The following is a 16,426-nucleotide window of genomic DNA, read 5'->3' as shown; positions in this document are numbered from 1 at the left end:
AAGGGAATGGGTTTTGGGTTGAGGTGGGCTGGGAATTAAATTAACTTTCTGAAAATTTAGTTAAAAGGAAAGAGGAAGGAAACAAAAAGTTGGGCCTGGAAGTTTATTTAAAGTGGACTGCTGAAATTTGAAAAAAAGAGAAAAATTATTGGAAAAATAACTTAAATACACAACTATAATTTTTATATTCTCCAATTTTCCCTACTTTTTTTAAATATTACATAATTCCCTATTTTTTTTATTTTAGTGTAAGTTTTTAGATACATTACACTCTCTCTCCTATAATACACATTTACCAATTTTAATGCCTATTTTTTCTCCATTAAAACACTCAACCTCTTAAATCAGTTTTTGAATTTTAAATTTTTTCCATTTAAACACTCAACCTATTAATCAGCTTTTTAATTTTGAATTATTAAATTTAATTAAATTTAAATAAAAGAACAAATTTTGAAATTTTGAATTTCAAAATTCAAAAAATATGGAAGCAGGGTAACTTCCACTGCATTCTACCGTTTTGTTCTTACCAAAGTCACCTTTCAATTCTTTTTTTTTCCCTAATCGTCTTCATCCCACTATTTCTTCATAACTTTGAATCTTCTCAACCCAGCAGATTTTTCTATTTTCTTCTTTTTATTCTTAATCCATATTCGACTATTTCTTTCTAATATTGAATCGTAAGAACCAAGACCCTTTTTATAGTTAATCCATCATCAATTCGTATATTCTTCTCTTTTTCGTTTTTGTTAATTGTTCTATTACTTCATAGTAATGGATCCGTCAATTAATAGAAGGATATATGATTCCGATGATGATAATTGGAAAGAAAATAGGAAAAAGTCTTTGCATGATCCTATGAATCTTCAAAAGGATTCAAACAAAGATCATGGCGAAACATCAAAGGTTGTAAAAATACAACCAAAAAGGAAAAAAGAAGCAGCAAACACTGTTGTTAGGCCTACATTGTCTCGGGTTAGTATATTGGTACTTAAAAATGGTGTTGTTTAAATTAATAAAATTTTTAAGGAATCAAGTGTGCTTGCTGATACATTTTAAAAAGGGTGTATAGTGTTTTAGATGGTCAATTGATACGTGAATTTGTTGTGTTTCATAATATTTTATATGTATCATTAGGTTTTTGAAAATTATTATAATGTATCATTCAATAAGTGTAGTAAAGTATAATCTGTGCTTGATGATACATGTTGAATCTGTGTGTACATTGTTTAGTCAATGTAATGATACATGTAGTAGCTATGTATCACATGTTCTGCATGTAGTATGAATTCCTGTATGATATCATGTATCAATAAGGTATTAGTTGTTTAGTTGATTTACTCATACATGTTTTGAAACTTGTTATAATGTATCATTCATTAAGTTTAATAAATGCTTCATCAGATATAGTTGATGATACATATAGATTCTTTGTGTATGTTGTTTAGTCGCTGTTTATGATACATGTATTAGACATGTATCACATGTTATAATGTTTTATTTAATTCAATGATACATGTTATAGACATGTATCACATGTTTTTCATATAGTATGAAATTCTGAAAACTGAAACCATGTATCATTAAGTTATTAGTTGTTTTATTTAGTAGTTATATTTCTATATCGTTTTAATTTGCGGTTTTATTTTCAAATTGCAGCCACTGAAGTACAAGATTAAAAAGATACCAACACATCCCATAAGGTTTGCTGTTAACTTTAACAACAATTTCCTAAAGGACTTTGAAAAATACGTGGGGGATAATGTTATCCAAATGTTTAAGGATACAATTTTTGGACCCTTTTTAGACATCTCTAAATGTAGTTTTTAGGGCAAAATAACTAAGTGCTTATTGCTTTTAGAATTGGAACAAAGCAACCCTAATGTGTTGCATATTAGACATTCCAACGGGTGTGTCCTGAAATTTGGTATAGATGATTTTGCATTATTAACAGGACTTAAGGTCAGAGGAAATACCAATGATTTCAAATACCCAGAACAAACTAATTGTATGCTTTTTAAAAAGTATTTCCCTGGTGCAGTCAATAGTGTTACAAAGCATCAACTAGTTCAAAGGTTTAAGATGGGTAATTGGGAGAGCAATCAGGATGCACTCCAAATGTCTATACTGTTCTTTATTCATACATTTGTATTAGCTACTATTGATAACACAGCGATATCTATTGTCGACTTTCTAATGGTTGAAGATGGTACATATCAACATTTTCCTTGGGGTCAGCTATCATTTTCCAAACTAATTGGTTCACTTAGACAGGATTTTGACGTTAGTAAAAAGTTGTACCAATTATATGGGATGCCATATGCACTAAATGTTTGGATATACGAATGTGCATCCAATTTAAATTCAGAAATAGCTGTGAGAGAACGCAATGTCATCCCAAGAATATGCAATTGGAGAGTTGTGTCTGAAAAGGCAAAGTTTGAAATGCTTATGTCCACCATTTTCCAAAAGGTAAAATTTTATTTTTGTATATGGAATATCGTTATTTATGTCTTTGTGATACATTATGAATTATTACTGTATCTAACAATTAAATTATCTTATGTGTTTGTGATACATTTAGAATGCATGTTCAAACATTGTCCCAACAGCAGAGGAAATTGAAGCTTTTGATATTGCTCAAGTTGAACATGCTCATTCTACATCAATACCATTAGTACAACCAAACGAGCAAGATGATTTAGATGATTTCTCCACAAGACCGCCAGAACAGTTATTGAGGACATATTCTAGAGTGTCTGATACATCTCCTCCACCACCGCCAAAAAGAAGAAAAAAATCGATTATTCAAAAAAAGAAGGTGTCAGAACAGAAACAACCTGATCAATCAAATGTGTCTCCGACACCGGATGATGATGTACATGTTTCCATGTCAAGTCTGCCTCAACATTCGTATGCTGATGATGTACATGGTTCTGTTCCACAAGTGTCACCGAAATCGGCTGCTGATGTACATGGTTCTGTTCCAGACGTTTCTCAGAACCCGGCTGCTGATGTTCATGGATATGCAGATTCATAGAATGTCAACAATATAATTCCTCATATTGAAGAGTTGAAAGGATATTTGAAAACTTACGTAAGTAAATTATTTTGTAATTTTTAAACAAACTTTTATTTATCCTAAATGTATCTACAATTTTTAGGTTGACAAGAAATTTGAGGAATTGATTATTTTGATAAAAGCAAATCACTCCCAGCTGATGCAATCTATTAGCAAAGAGAACATCAATTTTCAGGCTGATACAAGCACATTTCAGTCTGACAAACAAACATCTCAGCAAATACCGGTTGATCTCGATGATATGGGTGGTGTAGCTGAGGATGGTGGTGGTTTTTCTGGTAAAAATGATGAGCATCATATCGTCGATGATGCAGGGGATGTCAATGTAGATGGTGTTGGTGTTGCCATAAATGAGGGTGAACCAATAGTCAGTGATCCAAAGGTAATGTTTATGATACATTGGGTATGTTGTGTATCATGCACATATAGTCAATGCTTTGTATCATGATCATTTTTTTTCTCATTTTATATTCTGTCATGTATCATACATATTTAATCAATACTATGTATCATGTGATTGTTATCAATGTTACGTATCAGCACAAATTATATTAACAGTTTTTATTTCAAAATTGCATATTCAGGATGGTGACGCACATCAGTCGCACCAAGACTTAAATGAACATATCATGGACCAAGCCGTTGACGACAATGTTCATCACAACATCCCTCATGTGTTGCCCGAAAAAACAACAACGGATTCATCGGTACATTTTTCAATTTTGATTTATGACACACAATTTCATTACACACAAATTTATTCTAAAAATCATTACGTCATATTATACAGGATTCTTCAACTTCAACAACAATATCGCCATCAACTCAAGCAGCAATAGATGCGCTTATCAAAGATTTGGGTAAAGATGCTACCAATGCTAGACCATTATATTCTTACGATCCAAAGAATATAACTAGCAGCCAGTACTTGTTGATCGACAATCAATTACCCACTGAAATTCCAATAACGGAGATTGCTGTTAAAACTGATGCAGTCACTCCTGCGCATAAAAATAGAATGCCTTCGAGAAGGATTCAATCTCCATATTGTACTTCTTTTGGGTCAAGCGAAAAGGGAAAAGAGAAATTGAAGGATATGGCTCGACTCCATTTCCCGTTCGAAGGATGTGGCATTGCAGATAAAGTTTCACCGAAACTGATTGAGGATTACATGAATTGGTTGTTGAGGGGGCTTCTAAAAAATCATAACAATAAGTAAGTTTTATACATTTTTTTTCAGTGTTAGGCGTAATCATTTTATATACAACTAATTCATGATACTTTGTTATATAAAAACTGTAAATAATTGAGTGTTATGTATCATGTACATACATTGAAAACTTATGTATCATATATGCAGGAACCCATCGGACGATAAATACAGATCAAGATCTTCTTCTTTTGGATTTACGATGATGGACTTTGTTGTTGCTTTTCCAATGAACAAGAATTGGTTTTATGCCATGTCACAGCCAAATAAGTGTTAGTCTGATGAGGTAAAATATTAAACTATTTATGAAATATGTATCAGTCATAACTATATTATAACATCATGATACATTATCTATAAGTATCATGATATTTAATTAGCAATGATACATTATGTATAAGTATCATACTATTTAATTTGCAAAAGTATCATACTATATTCACATTATTATATTTCTTTTTTTATATTGTTTAGATGTAAATAATTTCTTACTCTGTTTTCATTTTGTTTATAGCACATCGATGTGATTTTTTACTACCTTCGTAAAAAATCAAAACTTTGCAGCATGGATCAATACAGATACACAACAACCCACTGTTTGTTCATGTCACATGTAAAAAACTGTTATGATAGATATTACATGGACGATGATGATGATAGTCTTACTACACAAGAACATATTGATCGCGCTTCAGTTGTATCTGTACATGAGAGGTCAATAATTAACATCATCAAAGGGTTTGGAATACCAGCTGCTTTACCATGGCATCTTGTAGATGAGGTCTACATCCCAATTAACTGTGATCAACAATTCCATTGGGTGTTGGCTGTTGTTGAGTTGAAAAACAGGTTGATAAGGGTTTTTGACTCATCAATTAGCACAAGGAAACAAACAATTCCTCATGAGATCAAGATGTTGTCTAAAATGCTTCCTTCATACCTACTTGACAGTGGATTTTTTGAAGAAAATGAACGCACAAAATTTGCTGATTGTCAAGCATATAAAGACAACAATAATGGCTCACTTCTGGAGCCTCAAGTTCCTTTCATGATAGAATTTGCACAAGACATCCCTACACAGGAAAGCGATAGCCTGTAAGTATCAAGAATTTTTTCATTTGCCCTTTTTAATGTATCATTAAGTTTTTAATTTATTATGCATTTTTTGTAGAGACTGTGGGTTATATGTTACTGCATTTGCTGAGTATATCAGTGACCAAATCAATATATCTTATGCTGATTTTAATCCTGATTACCTGCGTCAACGATATGGAGCATTGCTGTGGAGTTATGGAAATGAGAAGGCTAAGTGCGGATATGTTAGCGACAATGATGATCCACCAAAATCCAGGGGCGTAGTCACACCACCACCAGAAGAAGATTTAGTTCACATAGCGTAGCATTTCATGATAAACAATGTTTTAATGTTATATTTATTATTTTTATATGTTATTGAACAACTATTTTTATCCTTTTTAATGTTGTTTTTTTGGTTTTGTCAATTTCCATGAATATTTTTTTCACATTACGTAACAAATTTGTTTATATTGAAGATATAAATATCAAATGATAGACGTAAAGATTTTTAAATTTTTAATTAAAAATAGACATAATAAATATACTGACAAAACAGGGTTTAAATCATTTAATAAAGTATAATCAAAGTATTTATAATCAAACATAGACATAAAGATTTTTAAATTTTTCATTTAATCTAGATGATACACTGCCAAAACCAAATGATACATATGTACCAGAAACACACTAAAAATAACTGATACATTGGCCAAACCGTATGTATAATGTACAATATGTTACACTCTAATCCTTAAATTTTACAAGATATTTAGGTAAATTGAATAGCATATTCATATGAATTGCTATTATTTTTTTAAAGGAAAGTTATTTACTTTATATTTCAATAAAAGCATATCAAAAAAAGCATTACACAAGTTAAATTATATAAATTCACATGATACATGATTTATAGTCATTCTAAAGTACTCAATTACATTAACAATATATTTGTATTTTTTATCTAATGGAGATGTATCATTGTGCAAACCAATGATACACACTAAAAGTACATGATACTTTATATAAACAATGTGTACAAAAAATACACAATAAATGTACATGATACACTAGATTAACCATATGTATCATGTACATTATGTTATCTTACTGTAGCATAAGATTTATATATTCAAAACAAATATTGACACAAGTATTTTTATCAACACCAATAATAAGAAAGTATTTATAATCATAAGCAAGACTTCAAATGTAATTACAACATGTTTGTACGTTTATTTATCTAAACACAAAGTTTTCAATTTGCAGTCGTAATTAAAACTGAAATTCATTTAAATGTTTACGTGATAAATTATTCTTTATATCATAGAAACATTACGACAAATTCACTTCTCTTTTGGGTAGAAAGTACAAGTTCTTCTGTTGTGCCCTTCTTGTCCACATTGTCCACAACAGTTTGTGTTCACCGAAATCTTTTCATCTGCATTCTTTCTTCTTCTTTTTCTTGATCGTCCAGATGATCTTCTGTATCTAGGTGGATACACAGTTTCAGCTACCACGTGTTTAAGATCTGACCAATCTTTCTTATCTGGCATTGGCATCATTGGAATTTCATATGTTTTTGCCAACGCATCAGGCTTGTAATAATCAGAGCAATACGGATTCATATCGGTGACATTCTTTTTTTTCAATACAGCTATTGCATGTGAACAAGGTATCTCATCTAGTTGAAATCTACCACAACAACATACTTTCCGCTCAAGACAAACAATATATCTTCTTCCATTTTCATAAACCGAGAAAATAAACTCAGATGATGGAACAACCTGTGTACATTAAAAATTTTAAATATATAACTTTTAAAAACCAAATCATGTTAAAAAAGCATAATGATACACAGAATTAGATATATATAATATAAAGTATCATATAATGATACATACCTCCATTTTTGAACTTTTAGCCGCGTTTATAATCAACAATTCCTCAAATTTTCTACCTAATGTGTCCTTTGTGTATGAGGCTACTTCTCTGTTTTTGCAATGCCAAGATCCAAAAAGAATTCTAACCTCTTCCAAGAATTCTAATATAGTTAATTGGCGTGCTTCAACAAGACAACCATTGATACATTCTGCAATGTTTGAAGTCATCATTCTACCTCTGTTTACTGTTGCATGAACTCTTGACCACTTTTTCGTAACCTGCATATTCAAGGTACTCCTTAACCCTGTGATCAATTCTATCAACCTTAGCCATCAACTTATCAAAATCTTCCTTTCTATATGCCTTGGCCATAGAGTAGAATAGATCACTTATGGCCTTTCTGCTCCTTTTGAAGTTTCCACATACATTCTTCCAAAGATGCCAGATGCATGCATAATGAGGTACATCGGGGAACACAATCCTTACACTCTTCATGATACTCTCATTTCTATCTGAAACAACACACATATCTTTTCTATCGCCAAATGCATGTTTGAACTGTTCGAAAAACCATTTCCACGAACAATCATTTTCGGTGTCAACAACACCATATGCCAATGGAAATATGCAACCTGATTACACACACATTATATTATTTGATACTTAATATATAAAAATACATCATTACTATAAATAAAAAATACCTGCGCCATCAAGTGTGCTTGCTGATACAAATGTCCCTTTGTAAGCTCCACTCAGATGTGCACCATCCACAACAACTACTGGTCTGCAGTATTTAAATCCCCTAATGAATGGTCTTAAGGCGATGAACAGATACATAAATTCATCCTCTTCAGTCTTATGCATTCTTATATAAGAATCTGGATACACAGTTTTTAACATGTGTATGTATCGCGGCATCCGTCTATATCCAGCAGATGGTTTTCCTCTAATCATGGAGAGTGCACGTTCTTTAGCACGCCATGCTTGCTGATAAGATATTTCAACACCATAATATTCTCTAATATCATCAATTATATCCCTTGGTGTATAAATCCGTTTATAATTGACCAATTTTGGAGCTGTCACTCCACTTACAAATCCCACTGTTGCTTGGACTTTGGTTAATACCCTCTCCCTCATCGGACACGTATGTTCACTATTGAAATTTCTAACAATGAATATATCAGATTTTTTCCTGCACGACGCCTTCATAGTCCAACCACATTTGTCTGAAAAGCATACCAACACATAGCTGCGTACATTTTTTAAGCATATTAATACACATATCAAATACATCATATATAATATATTCAACAATAATGTTTAAAGTAATCAAACAATGAATCACACAAAAAGTATCAACCAATTTTTAAGAAAAGTATCAAACTTTAATGAAATTTATCCACTATTTGTGATATGACTGTTTAAAATGATACAGTCCTTACTATATCAGTAGTAGTACTTTCAAGTATCAAATATACTTATTTCAATGTATCAAAAACAAATTCCTGAAATGTTGATACATTAGATTATAAAATAACATATGAAACTTGCAGGTTTTCATATAGAACAGTAATGTTTCATGTACTAATTAAATTATAAAACAACACATGATACATTAAAATATCAAAATACTGTCATACCTTTGTTGATCAGACCTCTTCACTTTGCAGTTGAAGTTGTTCTTTATCTTATATTTCGTCATCACATCTACAAGTGTTGCTTTATCCTTGTATATCTGACCTGTCTTCACATCAACAATATCTGAATTGATTATAACATTTGCAACTCCAACTTCTCAATTTTCATGTGTCTCAAATAAGCTATTTTCAACTATTGCCAAAGCCTGTGTATCATTTGTTGTGCCTTCTACACACGTTATTTCTCCACTTCTTCCATCAAAGTTATGTACAGTACCACTATTCATCTCAATTGTGTCAATACATAATGGATATATTGAAAATCCAGGCTCGTTTTTTTTCAGTTCAAAATATAGTTTAACACTCATATCGTTCTTAAGTTTCATCGGACAGGAGTTACCTTCTACAATGTATCGAATTTCAATTTCTTTCCTTGATACATCAATGTCCAACTCGGCCGCAATTGCTGCTTTGAGATTAGAAAACGAAATTGAATCTCCAACAACGATTCCATCAATTTTGTAATTTTCATACTGCAATTCGTTCACCCAAATTCCGGAATGTCTCATCAAAATCGAAGTATTCATCTTCAAAAACTCACTGCAACAACAAAAAAATTTCGGCAGCTCCAATTGTTTTCTAAATAACTGATACAATCTTTGATTTTCAAATTATGAAATTAATATCCAATTAAGTGCTGATTTAATGCTGATTAATGATCTGTTACCACAAATTAAGCTGTTTTAGTAACAACTTTAAATTTACCGTTTTTATCCCCTATTTTTTCTTAACAATTTTAAGTTACTATGTATCATTTACCATGTATCACAACTTTCTAAAGTATCACAGCTCAGCAATTTTAAGAGATTTTTTGTAATTATTAAACTTATCGGGACAGAATGTAATTATTGAATTACACTATGGGATTCCTTAAATTTATGGGAGATGGGCTGAAGGAGGATAAAAGGTTGGGCTTGGTAATTAAAGGACAATTGCTGGAAATTGTTAAAGGTATTATAAATTTATCCAATTTTAATGTAATTGGCCAATTTGACTAAATCTTAAAAATAAGACAAATTAATACAACTAATTAACAAGCTTCTTAAGTTTAACAAAAATAAAATAGTCGATTCGGATATGAACTAAGGGTTTAAAATATAAGGTGAAATAGTTAATCAAATATCCATACAAAATATTATTATATCTTCTTGATTTTTAAATAATTATATGAATAATTAGGTAAGATATATACGCTAGCTAAAACAAATAAACGACGCTAAACTTTAAACGCAATCAAAATATATTTCACTTATTATTTTTTTATTATTTATATATATATACTAATTTATAAAAAATAATTATTTTAAATTTTTTAAACTCGAGAAGCTCGACAATTAATTACTATCGAGGAGGGTCAAAATTTGGGTGTCAACAACTGTCCCTCATTTCACTTGGATTGATGCAAGAAATTTGAGGAAAATAAAATTGATTAAGCCAATTTTGACCGACCACACATTCATCTTTAATAAAAGGATTGGGAAAAGGGTTTAGGAATTATGGCCGAACCCCGAAAATTCAGGCTATATGAGAATTCAGGCCACTTGTAGTTCGAGTCGATCGGTTGAAAAGAAAATCTATTATGTTAGATAACTTTTGGTTCTGGGAGAGTGACCAATAGGCCGAGTATGAAAAAGAGGCTTGTAATCTCTTAGCCGTGAATGTGGTGCACTTCACACCCGTAACTAAGAACTCACACGGACATAATTTCCAAGTATTTTGGTGGATCATAACTCAGATTGGAAAGTTGCCTTCGGCAGACACCGAGATTTTTGGATGCGGACCGAAACTGGCAAACTGAAAGAAAAACCCACATGCTTTATGATAGGTGTGTGGTTTGATTGTGGTGGAAGTCGCTCCTCTACTCGTGTCCTAGGAGTTTGACATTTCTCTTTGGACTGTGTCCCAGTTCGCTGCTAAGAGAAAGTCCCACATTATGCTGCGTCCTTTTTGACATCGTTAACACCTATGGTTTTTGGAAAATTCATCCTTTCGGATGCTCTCGACAAAGACTGAGATAAAAACTCATCAGCTTAAAATGCAATTAGGATGGGAGACAGTGCCTTTTACCATGTCGACACTCAATTGTTCCCTTCGACATTTGATGTTAACTCGATCGATCTGACGTAACGCAAATAAAACTTTTGTCTGGTGTTTGCAATATAATCTCCAATGTACTCTTCACTTGATGTCGAAATAAATAAATTTTGATACGATGCTGATATTTCTTTTAATGTCTTTGATCAGAATAAAGGAATGCAGTTGATGCCAACGGATAATACTTCTCCTTAGATGCACAATTCCTTCTCCAGTAGTGCATGATTTCTTACGGGACATGAAGATCTTCCCGTGAAAGGAAAATTTCCGCGAGGTATGAAATCTTCTCACGATGTATAATTTCTGTAAGGTATGAGATCTTCTCAAGAGCATAATTTCTGCGAGGTATGAAATCTTCTCACGGTGCATAATTTCTGCGAGGTATGACACCTTCTCGCGACGCCTAGTCTTCCGCAGTGCATGAGTGTTGACCTGCGATGCACGATCTTCCGCGATGCATGAGTATTGACTCGCGATGCATGCGTATTGACTCGCGATGTATGATTTTCCACGATGCATGCGTATTGACTCGCGATGCATGATTTTCAGTGATGCATTTGCATGCATATTGACTCGCGATGCATGAATAATCATATCGCCTCCAACGATGATAACGGTAAAACGTCTTCCAGGTAATACATCGTCTAGATCGATAATAAACTAGTTGATACCCTCCGGGTAATGCATAGTATTATATCCGACATTATGATGCAAATGAGGTCCTTTATAAATTTTGTGTTGTTGGAAATTGATTGAAATAAACAATTCATATTTCCAATTCTCCGACATAAGAGATATAAAATGTCTCTTGCTTCTAGGAAAACTATTGAGTTTGGGATAGTTTTCTTCTCTTTGGACCTTTCGATATTCATCCATCGGAAGAATTTGCTGATTTTAGAGCAAAACAATAAACTTGCATCCACAGAAAAATTGTTAGTTTTAAAAATAAACTTATCTGTGTCGATTTCTTCAGTTATTTGTTCCTTGTCTTGCTATCTTCGGTTGATTTCCTGATCTCTTGACTCTTGATAGATAAGACAAATTATTTTATGCCAAAATAAATGAAACATAAAACGAAAAATTTAAGAGAAATAATTTTTTTGAGAAATAGTATCTAAAAAAAGAGTCTCTGCCAAGTCATGTCATATCAGGCTTAACAAACTTCTTTGAGTCTGATGCTTGAAGGCCTATCTGATCATTTGCTGTGGAGTTTTCAGAGTCGCTCCGGACTTGCGGATAAATCTGTGCTGAAATTTTGAGGTCATTCTTAGAATTTCTGTCCCAATTAATGTTTTGCTTATCTTTCCACTGTAACTGAGCAGGTCGCGGAATTTTTTAGATCTTCTCAAAAATTCTGTCCCAGTTGCAAATCTCAAATCATTTTCTGTCTTGACTTGCTGAGGAAGAATCTTCTTCTCGAGAATTTTTGACTCCCTCTCAAAAATTCTGCCCTTGTGGCGCCTATGTATCCTGTTGAGACAGGATTGAGGTGAAACGTACTTCCCCTCAAAGATTAACAAAATAAAAAGCATTTACAAAGAAAATCGACCGAGGCCGACATAGGTCGCCTACGTATCTCATTCTTGAGAATTCAGCTCGAACGTAGTTCAGATATAAAGAAATAAATAAAGGGGATAAATTAGGTGATCGAAGCCGACATAGGTCGCCTACGTATCTCATTCTTGAGAATTCAGGTTATACGTAGTTCATTACAAGAGGGGTAAAATTTTAAGTAAAACAAATACAAGTAAACAAAATGATTACAAGTAAATAACAGAAATGCAAATCGAAGCTTCACACGTAGTATCTCTTGACAACATCTGAGTTGATAGGTTTAAGTCATACAGTGACATCCATATCCGACAGGACCAAAGCACCTCTAGATAATACTTTGCAAATCATGTATGGCCCTTGCCAGTTCGATGCAAACTTTCCTTTGTACTCGTCTTGATGAGGAAAAATACGCTTAAGAACCAACTGACAAACCTCAAAATTTTATGCTCGTACTCTCTTGTGAAAGACACGAACCATTCTCTGCCTATACAATTGACCATGACAGACGAAAACCATTCTCTTCTCATCAATCAAAGTTAGTTGGTCAATCCGCTTGCTAACCCATCCAACGTTACTTAACTCAACTTCTTTAATGATTCTCAAAGAAGGTATGTCGACTTCAGCAGGTATGACTGCTTCTGTTCCATATACTAGCAAATATTGAGTGACTCCAATTGATGTTCTGACAGTCGTGCGGTATCCTAATAGAGCATATGGTAACATCTCATGCCAACCTCGATGCTTGTCAATCATTTTCCTCAATTTTTTTGATATTCTTATTGGCGGCCTCTACAGCTCCGTTCATTTGGGGACGATAAGCAGTTGAGTTTCGATGAGCAATCTTAAATTGCTCACATATCTCTCTCATCAAGTGATTGTTGAGATTTGCGCCATTATCAGTAATGATGGATTCTGGCACTCCAAAGAATCTACATATCAGATTGTTGCGAACAAAATCAGCTACAACTTTCTTGGTTACCGACTCGTATAAAGCTACTTCCACCCACTTGGTGAAATAATCAATGGCGACCAATGGCCAAGGTGAACTCATAGCAATAAGTTCATGAGGTGGCACTCTGATCAAATCACCGTGCACTTGACATTTATGGTACTTTTGTATAAATTTGCAAACGTCATTCTCCATAGTCATCTAGAAATACCCGGCTCGTAATATCTTTCTTGACAAAATGAGTCCATTCATATGCGTGCCACAAACTCCAACATGTATCTATTCAATAAGCCTCACAGCTTCGACGGGATCAACGCATCTTAGAAAACCCAAATCTGGAGTCCTCCTATACAGTATTTCCCCACTCAAAAAGAAATTGAGAGCCATATGGCGTATCAACTTCTTTTGGTTGGACTTAGCATTTTCAGGATATGTTCCAGACTCCAAATACTTCTTTATGTCAAAATACCAAGGCAAACCGTCCGGTTTTGCTTCAACATGGGAACAATGTAGTGGGTGTTCTTTCAATTCTATATCCAAAGAATCAATATAATCTGCATCGTCCAATTCATTCTGTATTTTGGGAGTATGTCTGAACTCGATCTTACGAAATCTTTTGCACAACTTCTGCACGTATTGTACGTAAGGTATAATATTAGGGTTCTTCACAACCCATTCTCCTTGAACTTGATGAATCAAAAGATCTGAGTCTCCAATAACTAACAACTCATAGACATTCATGTCGTTGGCCATTTTTAAACCAAGAATACAAGCTTCGTATTCGGCCATGTTATTTGTGTAATTAAATCGAAGCTTAGCCGCCATGGGATAGTGCTGACCGGATTCTGACACTAAGACTGCACCTATACCTTAACCATGATGATTCACCGCTCCATCAAAGAATAATCTCCATCCCGGATACGCTTCAGAAATATCTTCACCAACGAATGACACCTCTTCATCGTGAAAATAAGTCTTAAGTGGTTCATACTCTTCATCAACGAGATTTTCCGCAAGGTGATCAGTCAAAGCTTGTGCCTTTATCGCTTTCTGGGTTACATACACAATGTCAAATTCACTCAACAACATTTGCCACTTGGCTAACTTTCCGGTCGGCATCGCCTTCTAGAAGATATACTTCAATGGATCCATTGTAAAAATGAAATATGTAGTATAAGAAGACAAATAATGTCTCAGCTTATGGGCATGCCACGTCAAAGCACAACACGTTCTTTCCAACAAAGTGTAAGGAGACTCATATGGAGTAAACTTCTTGCTTATATAATAGATAGCCCTCTCCATCTTTCTTATCTCGTCGTGTTGACCAAGTTCGCATCCGAATGCACTATCTGAGACAGACAAGTGTAGCAACAAAGGACTCCTTTCTCGCAGAGGAACCAATACCGGTGGATTGGACAAATAGTTCTTGATAGCATCAAAAGAAGTCTGACACTCTTCAGTCCACTTTGTTGGTGCGTCTTTCTTCAACAGCTTGAAAATAGGTTCACACACCACTGTTGATTGAGCTATGAATCGACTGATGTAGTTTAACCTCCCTAAGAAACTCATCACCTCTTTTCTTGTCTTTGGCGGAGGTAACTCTTTAATTTCTTTAATATTAGTGGGTCGAGCTCAATACCCCTTCTGCTGACTATAAATCCCAATAGCTTCCCGGCTTGGAACTCCAAAAACGCATTTGGCGGGATTTAACTTCAAGTTGTAACTACGCAAACGTTCAAAGACTTTCCTTAGATGTGTCAAGTGGTCCGAACTCTCGCAAGATTTGATTATGACGTCATCCACATACACTTCAATCTCCTTATGAATCATGTCATGAAAAATGGTCGTCATAGCTCTTATATAGGTGGAATCGGCATTCTTGAGGCTGAACGATATCACCCTGTAGTGATATACACCCCAAGGTGTAATGAAAGCCGTCTTTTCTGCATCTTCCTCATCCATCAGAATCTGGTGATAGCCTGCGTAACAGTCCACAAATGACTGCATTTCATGCCTTTTGCAGTTATCAATCAAAATATGAATATTCGGCAGTGAAAAATTATCCTTCGGACTAGCTTTGTTGAGGTCTCTGTAGTCGACACAAAAACCTGATTTTCCCGTCTTTCTTGGCGACCGGAACAACATTGGCCAGCCAAGTTGGATACTGTGTCACTTCCACCAATCGAAACTCTATTTGCTTGGTGATCTCTTTCTTGATCTTCAAACTCAGTTCAGGCTTGAATTTCCGAGTTTTTTGCTTTACTGGATCGAACCCCGGGTTGATCGGCAGCTTATGAGATACGCCATCGGTACTCAACCCTTGCATGTCACCGACTTCCCAGACGAACACATCCGTATATTCAGCAATCAAATGAATTAGGCCCTCTTTCTGAGCTTCATTTAGGTGGATGCTGATTAAGACTGGTCAACGGACCGGAATGAACCGGTACCGGACCGGACCGGAATCCGTTGACCGGAATTTTGACCGGTACCGGGATGAATTGGACCGGAATTACCGGGATGGTTCATCGGTTCCGTCCCGTTCCACTATATACCGGGACGGAACCGAAATGAACCGGAACGGACCGGGATGGAACGGGACGGGATTAACGGGACGATATTTTTTAAATTACGAAAATATAATTTTTTTTTATTTTTTAAGTATAAATTAATAGTTTTTTAATTTATACTATAATTTTTAACTTAAGTTTATTTTAAAGATATTTTATTAATTTTTTTGATTATTGTTAAGTTTGCAAGTAATCTAATAAAGTTTTCAAAATTTAAATCTTTTGAAGTTTATACTTTATAAGTTATTACTTATATTCATTAATATTTATTTTAGAAGTTATATTTATAACTCGTATCTTGTAAATATT

General features: G+C 33.9%; 5 protein-coding genes across 5 annotated transcripts; 2 read left to right on the top strand and 3 right to left on the bottom strand.

Moving 5' to 3' along the window:
• Window positions 1-1,096: 1,096 nt before the first annotated feature.
• On the top strand, window positions 1,097-4,549 carry LOC138337009 (uncharacterized). Its single transcript, XM_069286946.1, has 4 exons — window positions 1,097-2,469; window positions 2,582-3,094; window positions 3,162-4,294; window positions 4,440-4,549. Exons 1-2 carry the CDS (start codon window positions 2,008-2,010, stop codon window positions 3,035-3,037), a joined length of 918 nt encoding a protein of 305 aa, XP_069143047.1. The 5' UTR covers window positions 1,097-2,007; the 3' UTR covers window positions 3,038-3,094; window positions 3,162-4,294; window positions 4,440-4,549.
• A 218-nt stretch (window positions 4,550-4,767) lies between these two features.
• Window positions 4,768-5,848, top strand: LOC138337008 (uncharacterized). Its single transcript, XM_069286658.1, has 2 exons — window positions 4,768-5,384; window positions 5,461-5,848. Exons 1-2 carry the CDS (start codon window positions 4,855-4,857, stop codon window positions 5,687-5,689), a joined length of 759 nt encoding a protein of 252 aa, XP_069142759.1. The 5' UTR covers window positions 4,768-4,854; the 3' UTR covers window positions 5,690-5,848.
• An 861-nt stretch (window positions 5,849-6,709) lies between these two features.
• On the bottom strand, window positions 6,710-7,775 carry LOC112941834 (uncharacterized). The gene is made up of 3 exons (XM_069287417.1): window positions 7,483-7,775; window positions 7,268-7,355; window positions 6,710-7,150 (listed from the first exon to the last, which is right to left on the bottom strand). Exons 1-3 carry the CDS (start codon window positions 7,773-7,775, stop codon window positions 6,710-6,712), a joined length of 822 nt encoding a protein of 273 aa, XP_069143518.1.
• On the bottom strand, window positions 7,272-9,651 carry LOC112941835 (uncharacterized). Its single transcript, XM_026031980.2, has 4 exons — window positions 9,291-9,651; window positions 8,894-8,993; window positions 7,952-8,502; window positions 7,272-7,805 (listed from the first exon to the last, which is right to left on the bottom strand). Exons 1-4 carry the CDS (start codon window positions 9,475-9,477, stop codon window positions 7,783-7,785), a joined length of 861 nt encoding a protein of 286 aa, XP_025887765.2. The 5' UTR covers window positions 9,478-9,651; the 3' UTR covers window positions 7,272-7,782.
• Window positions 9,652-13,826: 4,175 nt separating this feature from the next.
• LOC101250526 (uncharacterized) lies at window positions 13,827-14,372 on the bottom strand. Its single transcript, XM_004243900.1, has one exon. The coding sequence runs from the start codon at window positions 14,370-14,372 to the stop codon at window positions 13,827-13,829; it is 546 nt and encodes a 181-aa protein (XP_004243948.1).
• Between the last annotated feature and the right edge of the window lie 2,054 nt (window positions 14,373-16,426).

Source organism: Solanum lycopersicum, chromosome 7 (assembly GCF_036512215.1).
Source record: "Solanum lycopersicum chromosome 7, SLM_r2.1".
Classification (NCBI taxonomy): domain Eukaryota; kingdom Viridiplantae; phylum Streptophyta; class Magnoliopsida; order Solanales; family Solanaceae; genus Solanum; species Solanum lycopersicum.
Note: the sequence above shows the minus strand (reverse complement) of the source record. Positions and strands in the feature narration are given on the sequence as shown.

What these genes read in the sequence shown, in the direction of transcription:
- LOC112941834 (XM_069287417.1), bottom strand. Translation starts at nt 7,775, where the DNA reads ATGTGTGTTGTTTCAGATAGAAATGAGAGTATCATGAAGAGTGTAAGG. An exon ending in TCATGCAACAGTAAACAGAG is followed by an intron (nt 7,356 to 7,482) that starts GTAGAATGATGA and finishes TTGCAAAAACAG; the next exon opens with AGAAGTAGCCTCATACACAA. An exon ending in CTAAAAGTTCAAAAATGGAG is followed by an intron (nt 7,151 to 7,267) that starts GTATGTATCATT and finishes TAATGTACACAG; the next exon opens with GTTGTTCCATCATCTGAGTT.
- LOC138337008 (XM_069286658.1), top strand. Translation starts at nt 4,855, where the DNA reads ATGGATCAATACAGATACACAACAACCCACTGTTTGTTCATGTCACAT. An exon ending in ACACAGGAAAGCGATAGCCT is followed by an intron (nt 5,385 to 5,460) that starts GTAAGTATCAAG and finishes CATTTTTTGTAG; the next exon opens with AGACTGTGGGTTATATGTTA.
- LOC138337009 (XM_069286946.1), top strand. Translation starts at nt 2,008, where the DNA reads ATGCTTTTTAAAAAGTATTTCCCTGGTGCAGTCAATAGTGTTACAAAG. An exon ending in TGTCCACCATTTTCCAAAAG is followed by an intron (nt 2,470 to 2,581) that starts GTAAAATTTTAT and finishes TGATACATTTAG; the next exon opens with AATGCATGTTCAAACATTGT.
- LOC112941835 (XM_026031980.2), bottom strand. Translation starts at nt 9,477, where the DNA reads ATGAATACTTCGATTTTGATGAGACATTCCGGAATTTGGGTGAACGAA. An exon ending in AATTCGATACATTGTAGAAG is followed by an intron (nt 8,994 to 9,290) that starts GTAACTCCTGTC and finishes ATGTGAAGACAG; the next exon opens with GTCAGATATACAAGGATAAA. An exon ending in AAGCACACTTGATGGCGCAG is followed by an intron (nt 7,806 to 7,951) that starts GTATTTTTTATT and finishes TTTTTCGAACAG; the next exon opens with TTCAAACATGCATTTGGCGA.
- LOC101250526 (XM_004243900.1), bottom strand. Translation starts at nt 14,372, where the DNA reads ATGGCGGCTAAGCTTCGATTTAATTACACAAATAACATGGCCGAATAC.